Source organism: Canis aureus, chromosome 2 (genome assembly GCF_053574225.1).
Source record: "Canis aureus isolate CA01 chromosome 2, VMU_Caureus_v.1.0, whole genome shotgun sequence".
In the NCBI taxonomy this organism is placed as follows: Eukaryota; Metazoa; Chordata; class Mammalia; order Carnivora; family Canidae; genus Canis; species Canis aureus.
Window position 1 is genome coordinate 45,390,315 of NC_135612.1, and position 10,956 is coordinate 45,401,270.

The window sequence follows — 10,956 nt, forward strand, 5'->3', positions numbered from 1 at the left end:
AGAATTTTCTTTCGAAGCTAGGTAAAAACTCATAACTTTGTATTACATTTTTGTTTCTTGATACAAAACAGAGGGAAAAGAATTTTGAGTAACATATACACAAATCTCTCTGTTTGTTTCCAAACCATCACCTTTCCCCCCTCTCTCTTTCCACCCCACGTCTGGGAAACATCTGTGGGTTGGGTAGGCATTCTGGGTAATGACATGCAAATGAGCCCGCCAGTTAACAGAATTTCCTTGTCCAATAATGGAATTGGACCAACATGTAGGTTTTTAAATTGGAGCCAGGCTTGCCCAGGCCAGATGTGCAAACAAGAGCACGTGTTCCTGGTTTTAGGGACCCGAGCAGCAATGCCCCATGGGGGAGGGGAGGAAGACAGAACCATGTGACAGGCTATGAAGTGAAGAACAAGAAATGGCTGGAAAGGCTATCTTGGAATGCCTGCCTATCAGACATGTTTAAGCATTCGTCAATATCTACTAACTGGGGAACTTTGTCCATGATGTGCCTCAAGCCTGCCAGCTTGACTGGCTCCTGGTGGCTGCCCTAGCTCTGGCCATAAGCTTGTCTGCTTCTCAGGGTCCTGATTGATGCACTCACTTTCAGATGCAATCTGAGGGTTCTCAAGTAATTCAAAAGGTTCCTCTTTGCCCTCATTTACCCTAAGTATTAGTCCTCCTGAGTTTAAAAGAAAAATGGCCTCCCACATCCTACACTCAGAGAGAGGTGGTTGCCTCCACCAGGAGTGACAGCCTCAAATCACAACTGTAGCCCCTACTACATGAGAGGCAAGCCCATGCCCGGAGCTTCCTCCTTAGAAAACAAAATTGATACATTAATTCTGTAACAGCAAAAACTAAAGTGGCTGTTGAAAGAATCTTAAGAAATTGAACGAGAGAAAGCAAAGGAGCATAAGTCAAATTTTGGAAAATGACTTGAAGGGAGATTTCAGGAAGCTTCTTTCTTTCTTTCTTTCTTTCTTTCTTTCTTTCTTTCTTTCTTTCTTTCTTTCTTTTTTTAAGTGAAAAGATCTACCTTACCATTCTTTCTAAAAATGAAAGCCACAAAGTATTACATTTGAGATGTCACAATTAATAATCATCATGTGACCAAGGCTCACTGAGGATCAGAAAATGAGCAAACATTTGGATACACTTCTCAAGGATGATGGATATACTTAAGTGATGGCTATTGAATTTATCAGGGTCAGTTAGCATAATGAAAACATATTTTATGAGGCTGTTAAAGGGATAAATTGTTTTCATATTTATTCATCTGTTCCCAAGGCTAATTTTGGGGTTTTTAAAACATGCTTTTCATGTTCCTAAAATGAACAGCTAAATAAATAAAGCATTAGTTTCAGAACAGAAGTATCTACCATAGATATAACATCGTATTTCTCAGTACCAGCCTCAGTAATGATTTTCTGATTTCATGTTCATCAGTCACAGTAAACAGTCACCAGAATTCCCAAGCTAAGAACAAATAAATAAAAGAAGAACTACACATCAGTAAGAAAAAAAAAAAAAAAAAAAAAAAAGGCCAACAACGGAGATCAGGTTGATGTTTGTTAAATGAAACACAAAACCAATATAATTATATTTCTTCTTTAGGCTGAGAATGCTGTTGCTTCAATTCATTGCCAAGCACATTCTCAAGGACTGAATAACATGGACGGGCTGGAAAGTCCCCACTTAAATTTGCTTATTTAAAAAGCAGCAACCATCCCAATTTAAACGGGAACTTTTAAATACTGACTCCCGAAGCCTGTTTTGGGCTACAGTAGCTTTCAGAGAGGAAAAAACTGTTAGAAGAGGTAAATGCTCTCATTGCTGTTTAGCTGTGGAATCTGCACACTCATTTGCAGCCGGTGCTCCCGTCCCTCAGCTGGCAAGTTCACTCTTCGGATGTTAGACCAACCATCTTGCCCCGATTTTCTCTTTAATTAGTTTCTTCTCTGATTCAAACACTGGTACCCCTTCTTCCCACCCCAGCTTCTTAAGTGCTGGTGGTTTTGATGGTTCTGTTTCCAGTTCTGCTCCTCTTGCACTTTCTTTATAGGCCATTCCAATAACTCCTTTTTTTTTTTTTTTTAAAGATATTATTTGTTTTTTTTTCATGAGAGACACAGAGAGAGAGAGAGACATAGGCAGAGGGAGAGGCAGGCTCCCTATAGGGAGCCAGATGTGGGACTTGATCCTTGGGACCCAGGATCATACCCAAGCCAAAGGCAGGCACTCAACCACTGCGCTACTCAGATGTCCCCAGTAACTCTTTTTTTTTTTTTTTTTTTTTTTTTAAGATTTTATTTGTTTGAGAGCAAGCAAGAAAGAGAGATTAGCATGAGTGGGAGGAGAGGCAGAGGGAGAGAGAGAGAAGCAGATTCCCTGCTGAGAAGGCTCCATCCTAGGACCCTGAGAAGCAGATGCTTAGCCACTGAGCCACCCAGGCACCCCCACCATTTGCCCCCTGCAATAACTCTTGATGGTCACCAAACGTTTTTCTTCAGCCCTGACTCTACTATGTCAAACTAGGCTGTATTTTCAACCATCCACAGGCATCTTGTCTTGGAGGATCCTTAAGTATTTCAGATTCATTGTAACTCAAAATTTGGATACTGTTTGGCAACATCTGTTCTTTTTCTTGTCCTCCTTTGGTGAGGGAAGTCATTATCCATTCCCTTTAATCCCTTCTCTATTGTCCTTCATAGCAACAGAATGCTAACTACCAGCATCCCTTTGCCTCAGAAATGTTACCAAAATCAGGCCCCTCCTTTCCATTCACTCGCTTCCAGTACCTTGAACTAGGTCATATCATTGCTTGTTCTGGTGGATGCAACAGCTTTCCTCTCTTCCCTGGTTAATTTTCTGCAATACCATCAGAACTTGATATTTTTTTCTTCTTAAAAAAACGAGTGGGTAATATCTCTTGACAAAAATGTCCATTGATTCCTTCCTGCTGCTTACTGGATGAAATCCAAATTCTTAGTGCCTAAGAGCCATCGTAATTGGAACATAATCTTCCTTTTTAGCTCGTCTCCTGCCGCTCCTTATCCTACACAGTCATTTACCACAGTGACCTCCTCGTCATTCTCCATGCACACTGGGCCCGAGCAGCTGTGCCTTGGCACATGTTCCTCTCTCTTTCTTGAGTTCAGAATAACTCAACCACTTCTTTGATAGAAAGCTCTCAGAAGGCAGGGATGGAAGTTCATTTAGTACGTAATTACAGTCAGTTATACCTTAACAATTTGAGGATGACACAGTAAGATAGAATGATCATTGCCGGCGGGGAAATGTTGGCTAGATTATCCTTCATGCTGTAGAGTGGGAAGGAAAAGAAGGAAATTTTGATGCAAAGTAAGTTGGCTTGGAGGTCCTGAGCATAGAGGCGTTCTCTTCTATGCCAAGAAAAATGCATGCAAATTAGCATGGGAAATGTACACAATTGGCCAAAGAACAAAACTGGATAAGAAACTGAAGAGGAAAGTGATGGATAAGAGAAGAGTTTGTCAACATACAAGGATGCGGAAGTTGATCTCCGGCACATCTAGGCTATTACAGAACCTGGAGTCTCTCTCCACACTCTGGTAGTAACAATCTAGGCCGCAATTTACATTTTACATTTGTGTTAGTGCTTGGAATTGGGTAGTGGAAGTGTTAGGGGCGGTAGATCAGAGAGAAACAGACCGAGCACCAGCAGTAGAGGAACAGGCAGGCATGCAAAATGTGCAACAAAGGGCAGATAGAAGCATTTCCTTCAGCTTTAAACCAATGTGTGTGTAATTAACAGCTCCAATTCATGATTTAATTTCCCCAACATATTACTCTTTATTGCAAACCCTTCATGGAACATTGTGAATCGGCTGTGAATCAGAAAGATGCTTCGAGATGGGCCTGACATAGTTTCCTTTGGTTTCTTGGGACTAAATTTGGTGCTGGTGATAGACAGCGCCCCAAGAACAAAGACTGAATCCCCTCTTTGCCTCAGCAGTAGGTATAGAGAGGAAATTAGCTGAACAACCCAGTGCATTCTTGTTATGATGACGCTGCTCAGGGACTGGCAGGTCCACTTTGGGAATTGTGACTTCTTTCCTATTCAATTATTAGTTTCTCTACCAAGACCACCTAAAATTGACAATTAGCAGGAGTTGTAAAGGGATTCATGGTAGGTGGATTGGATATCTATTTGGCTTCACTTTTCTAGTCTTAAATTCAGACTTTCACATGGTAACAGCTTCCAGTCCCTTCAAAAGAAACTAGATGTGAAAAAGAAAGAATCATTAAATTCTCCATTTCTCAGAAGGAAAACAAGAAGCACACATACCAAACTCCCAAATTCTGAGTTTTAAAAAATTCCATCAGTTTGGTTGTACAGAATACGATGCAGGCTGAGAGAGAATATACCACGTGGAGGGAAGAATAAAAATATTGGGTTATTATGAAATTCATTGAATGAGACTTCCTTTTTCATGGGTTGTAGGTTCAGGTTCTATAATCATCTGTAAAGTACATATGAGCAAAGGAAGAAAACTTGGTCATAAGGAAACATGAATTATTTAAAAGATGACTCTACCCACACAAAAATGAAATTAACAGCACACATTTCTCTTAATAATTCAAACAAAATTCTCCACTTTCCCTTAATCAATTATGTTTTAAATAAAGTATTTTTCTGCCTGAAATATTCAAGTGATTTCTTCAAATGTCCATTTTGTGTGCACACAGGCAGAGTGTACACATTTGAGTATGTTCCATAATTAATTTTGAAATGAAAGAACAATGTGCCGACAAGTAAAGTAGTGAGTCCATTATCTGAACAATTGGAACCTCGCTTACAAATGTGGGTAAACTATTTTCCCCTCTTCTTAAACACACATATATTGTGTCAGCAGAAAAAGATATTTCCATTTGTAAAAGAACTTTTTTCATTTTGTACATCTGCAGACACAAAAGAAGCCATACTCAACCACAAATTAGGTCAGGGAGCTGAAATAAGCTCAGATTATAACAGGCCACAGGTCTGTGAAAAATATACTGTCATTTGGGGTTGGATTTTTTTTAACATAAAGCAAAGGAAAAGTCATTTTATGATAAAATATCATACCATCTGTTCTCATATGTAAGAAAATTTGGCTGAACTGATCCAATTTACAACAAAGTTAAAATGAGTAGGTCTGGAATTCCTTTATCCTTAACCTTCAGTGGTTCAGTGTTGTAAGAAAAATACAGTTAGGGAAAGAGGAGAAAACATAGCAATTCTATGTTAAATTCTTGGCCCAATTTCTACCATCTTGTGTCACGGACTTGGTATGTTTTGGGGAAATTGGGGAAACCTCCTATGTTTGCATGCTTCTAAAAGAAATCACCTTCTATTTCAAATTAAGTGGATACTGAAGCCAAATGGTACAAAGATACCTTAATTTTGAATCTAGAAAGTAGGTCTGACCTGGAAATACTTATAAGCACAACTTTGAAACGGCAAAGGGTTGTCCAAAGTTCCAAATAATTGTGATTCTAAAATTGAATAGTGCTTTTTTTAAGATCGTAGGAAATCATACTTTTATTTTGCACAAGATAAATGTTTGTTATAGTGTCTTCCCACCTTTGATTATAGCTCTACTCAATTCTTGAAGGATACCGGGAACTTTCCAGAACCGCTCGGTGAGAAGCAGAGTGGCGCTGCGCGAGCTGTGCCCAGCAACGCGCTCCTTCCTGCTCCCCCACACCGGCCTCGGCCCTCTCACCGCTGTAGAAAATGGTGAAAGAAACCACTTACTATGATGTTTTGGGGGTCAAACCCAATGCCACCCAGGAGGAATTGAAAAAAGCTTACAGGAAACTGGCCTTGAAGTACCACCCTGATAAGAATCCAAATGAAGGAGAGAAGTTTAAACAGATTTCTCAAGCTTATGGAGTGCTCTCTGATGCAAAGAAAAGGGAATTATATGACAAAGGAGGAGAACAGGCAATTAAAGAAGGTGGAGCTGGTGGTGGTTTTGGCTCCCCCATGGACATCTTTGATATGTTTTCTGGAGGAGGCAGGATGCAGAGAGAATGGAGAGGTAAAAATGTTGTACATCAGCTCTCAGTAACCTTAGAAGATTTATATAATGGCGCAACAAGAAAACTAGCTCTGCAAAAGAAATGTGTTTTGAGATATATGTGAAGGCCGAGGTGGTAAGAAAGGAACAGTCGAATGTTGTCCCAATTGCCGAGGTACTGGAATGCAAATAAGAATTCATCAGATAGGACCTGGAATGGTTCAGCAAATTCAGTCTGTGTGCATGGAGTGCCAGGGCCATGGGGAATGGATCAGTCCTAAAGATAGATGTAAAAGCTGCAAGGAAGGAAGATAGTTCGAGAGAAGAAGATTCTAGAAGTGCATATTGACAAAGACATGAAAGATGGCCAGAAGATAACATTCCATGGTGAGGGAGACCAAGAACCAGGACTGGAACCAGGAGATATTATCATTGTTTTAGATCAGAAGGACCATGCTGTTTTTACTCAGAGGAGATGATCTTTTCATGTGTATGGGTATACAGCTGGTTGAAGCCCTGTGTGGCTTTCAAAAGCCAATATCTACTCTTGACAACTGAATCATCATCATCACCTCTCATCCAGGTCAGATTGTCAAGCATGGGGATATCAAGTGTGTGCTAAAGGAAGGCATGCCAATTTATCGTAGACCACATGAGAAGGGTTGCCTAATCATCGAATTTAAGGTTAACTTCCCTGAGAATGGCTTTCTGTCTCCTGATAAACTTTCTTTGCTGGAAAAACTCCTACCTGAGAGGAAGGAAGTAGAAGAGACTGATGAAATGGACCAGGTAGAACTGGTGGACTTTGATCCCAATCAGGAAAGACGGCACCATTACAATGGGGAAGCATATGAGGATGATGAACATCATCCTAGGGGTGGTGTTCAGGGTCAGACCTCTTAATGGGGCCAGTGAATAACACTGCTGCTGGCATTTTATATGCAGTAGTGAATGAGTGAAGGACTATAATCATAGCTCACTACTTGCTATTGTTTTTGTTTTAATATTCAACTATAGTAGTGTTTTAAAAGTTAAATGAAGAATAAACTCAAACATAAAAACTCAAAAATATTCTTGAAGGATACCATATATATGAAATCCCCATTGTATTTATGCATGTATTTTGATATTATGCCACAAGTTTTTCAGTTCAAGGGAATATTAAAATCCATGTATATGTTACTTTTATATTAAATATAGTATATATCAATAATGAGAAAAATATCTAAACCATTAAAGAATTTGGTGGGAGAATATGGGAGTGATGATGAGTCTATAGAGAATTATTTAAATTTTTATAGCTTTAGAACTACTTTGTTTTTTCTCTTCTATAGTTGTATTATGACACTTAGCTTTCAAAGAAACCTCAACTTTGCAAAGTCATCCAAAATAGAAGATTCTGCTTATATTTTAGGTGGATGCCCCTTCATTCTTATATGTGCACACATCTACCCCAATTTTTCAGTATAACTACAAAACACATTTCACTAAAGTTTTCAGTTTTTTTAGAATCCTGAAATAATCCTACATCTAAACCTACAGAAAGTCCTTTGGTTCAAAGCCCTGAAATATCTGATGTTGCATATCACTCACCAAGGCCACTGATCTAGTTTTTAAAACTAGAAAACTTTGTTTTACCTCCTTTCAACTCCAAGATGGGACAGGCCAGGCAGAGCATACACTCCCACTTTTATGGCAAGCAGGTTGTCCTGCTGCAGATAAAACCCCATACATAAAGGCAAATGGAAGTGGGAATATCCTTTTAATGTTGGGATAATTTGAAAGATAATGTGAATAATTTAGATCTGAATTATCTGGTTGGGCTGTAATGCCAATTAAGGTAACCAAATAAATTATCCTAGGCTGATAATTTACAGTGAAGTAAAAGAAGCCAGGAGTTAAGATAAATACCTGAAGGATTCATTTACAAACTCAGTTAATAATGTTTTCAGTCCTAATTACTGAGTTTGGCTATATAAAGAGTTGATCTATTTGCTGTATAATTATATAACTGCTTAATTCTCCATTCTGGGTGTTGAAAGAAATAAATGAAATTACATATAAATGGTTTTAAAGATTTATTTATTTATTTTAGCAAGGGAAGGGCAGAAGGAAAAGGAGAGAGGGAATCTCAAGCCAATTCCTCACTGAGCATGGAGCCTGATGTGGGGCTCAATCCCAGGACCATGAGATCACAACCCGAGTGGAATCAAAAGTCAGATGCCCAACTGACTGAGCCACCCAGGCAACCCTGAAACAGGATATTTAAAGAATTTAGTAGTATTTGCTCTACATATTTACCTTTTTTCCCCAACATTGCATCCTTACCATGACCCACTAGTAGGTGGGCAGGTCTCCTGTAGGAAAAAAACAAACAAACAAGCAAGTTGCATCACAGCATTGCCCAACATTATGTCATTTTATTCCATGCAAATTACTCTATAATTAATTTGGTCACAGACAATCCCACAGATACAGCTACAGGCCAGAACTACATCTGGAAAACCAAAGCTGGACAATGAGCTTCTGAAACATCAATGAGTTAAAATATTTGGAACAACATTTAACCAAGGGGCTAACATTTTATGGATGTATTGCATTGTGTGGTCTAATTTAATCCTCATAAGAATCTTCTAAGATTAAATGCACAGTTTCATGGAAGACACAAGGTTTCAGTGAGGTGAAATAACATGCTCAAAGTCACAAAACTGTTCAGTGGTAGAAACAGATACTAACCCAGGCTTTTCTTGTCTCAAAGCCTTTATTCTTTCCAGTAAAGCTGTGCTTTCTTCAGATGCATTGCTATTCACCAAGGGGGCAAAGCATACATTTTAACAGATAAAATACATGTCATGAAGGAAGATATATATCTGGCTACATTTTACAGGTTGGCTAGCTTACTTTGAATTTTTGTGACAGCAACAAAAGATGCCATTAGCCCGCATTTTTCATGTTGGCCTTTAAATTAGATAATTTGCTTTTCTGAGTTTGAAAAAAAATACTGATCAGTGAATTTAGAGCTTTAAATTTCTACAGAATGGTGGGTCAGCCTCAGATTAATTGTTTGCTGTGGCATATCCAGTCAGGTCCCACATTATTCTAGTGGTCCTCTGGAGGAGACTCACAGGATCCTGTGTGATTGTGGGTAGGACCAGTGGGAGTCCTACAGAGAAGACTGGAGGGGGGTGAGAAAGAGGATTTAGTGCAGTTATTCCACATTTGAATCTCAATGAGAACTTGCTTGGTTTTAAGGGATAGAAAAGTAGGATTAAATTTCTTTTTTTTTTCTTTAGTTTTTATTTTATTTTATTTTATTTTTTTAATTCATGAGAGGCATACAGAGAGAGGCAGAGACATAGGCAGAGGGAGAAGCAGGCTCCTCACGAGGAACCTGATGTAGGACTTGATCCCAGGACCCCAGAATCATGACCTGAGCCAAAGGCAGATGCTCAACCACTGAGCCACCCAGATACCCCAAATTTCAACAGCAATCCTCATTAAGTATGTCTGTCACCTCTCTTAATTTGGTTTCATCATCGAGAAAACCAAAGCAGCTCAGTCTACCAGGCTCGTGATGAGGATAGAATGGAAAGATATATATGAAATTCCCCTGAAACATAAAATAAGAAAACACTGTACAAAAGTGAGGATTATTAGCGCCTGTCTGTTCCATTCCTGTTGCCAGGCAAAATCCTTGGCCTCCTGCCCTGACCACAACATCCTCCAAGACAGGCATGGTGCAGGGCAGAAACCGGAAACAGGCCACTTTCACATTATTTTAAAATTTGTTATGAAATTTTGCCAAAACTTTATAAATACCAGCCAGGGCAATGGGGTGTTGTACAGCATTCTTTCCACCTCATGAACCATTGTTTTTTGTTCTCAACGCGTAAGTTAAAATGCATTGAGTTGCAGTTGCTTAGCTGGGTCAGCTAGTGAAATGCCTGCTATGTAATGCTTGATTCTAGCCAATTATCTTTAGTTCCTCTCGTTTATTAGTGTTAAATTTGAATTACAAGGGGAAGGGTGGGAGTGGAGTGTGGACTATGCTTTAAATCTTGAAGACAGTGAATTCACTTATATTATTTTATTGTCCCTCTCTGTAACTACCATTGGTGTGAGGCCGTTGGTGACACTTTTGGCTGACTTGGAACCCATCCTTCTCTTTCTTGTGATCTACATTGTTTCCTAACAGCAGAAGATGAGCTTTCCTATTGCAAAGTTTGAAAGGAAAGAAGAAAAAAACGCCACAACAATCTAAAACTTGTAGTTAACAAAATAAACTGCAGATAAAACCCCCGAAGGTCTTGGCAGCAAATGTTTCCCACTAAAATGGGACTCTGCGCTCCTAGTCTGAAACAAATTATGAAGGAGGGGGGAAAATCAACAGCTCTGGGGTGAAACTGGGGTTGGTGCTGCCTCATCATTTTTTAACCAAAAATAAAACAAGCAAATTTTGTTTAACTGCAGGTCAGAATAAAAAAAAATTAAAAAGTCCCTCATCTGTTCAGTGTAATTACTAACAGAGTGCAGTGTTACCAGCTGCAGGGTTCATGGATAAATGGAGAGAACCATAATTTTCTCTCCCTGGGGTTAAACCTCCAAACTTTGAGCCTGTGCCTCTATAGTATGCTTTTAATATACCATGAGAAGCCAAGTCAGAATGTTTTTAGTGTACATCTCTATCCTTTTTCACCAGAATGAAATAATTGCATGTACATACAAGAGTTCAAATTCTGGAAGAAAAAAAATGTATTTATTTCTCCAACATCTTCCATCACGACACTCTCCCCTTTCCCTAATGATGACAGTAGGGTTCCCAAGAAATGGGTAAAATTGGCCACACTTTAAACTTGTCAAATGTTGGCAGTTTCTTTCAAAATGTTCTTATTTCAGCACAACTAGAGAGGTT

General features: G+C 39.1%; 1 protein-coding gene across 1 annotated transcript; it reads left to right on the top strand.

Moving 5' to 3' along the window:
* Positions 1 to 5,754: 5,754 nt before the first annotated feature.
* LOC144290594 (dnaJ homolog subfamily A member 1-like) lies at positions 5,755 to 7,089 on the top strand. Its single transcript, XM_077859998.1, has 2 exons — positions 5,755 to 6,065; positions 6,628 to 7,089. The coding sequence occupies exons 1-2, from the start codon at positions 5,759 to 5,761 to the stop codon at positions 6,945 to 6,947; spliced, it is 627 nt and encodes a 208-aa protein (XP_077716124.1). The 5' UTR covers positions 5,755 to 5,758; the 3' UTR covers positions 6,948 to 7,089.
* Positions 7,090 to 10,956: the final 3,867 nt, after the last annotated feature.

Excerpts from the sequence above, each read along its gene's own strand:
- LOC144290594 (XM_077859998.1), top strand. The coding sequence starts at position 5,759 with ATGGTGAAAGAAACCACTTACTATGATGTTTTGGGGGTCAAACCCAAT. Across the intron at positions 6,066-6,627 it reads GATGCAGAGAGAATGGAGAG|GTCAGATTGTCAAGCATGGG; the intron begins GTAAAAATGTTG and ends CCTCTCATCCAG.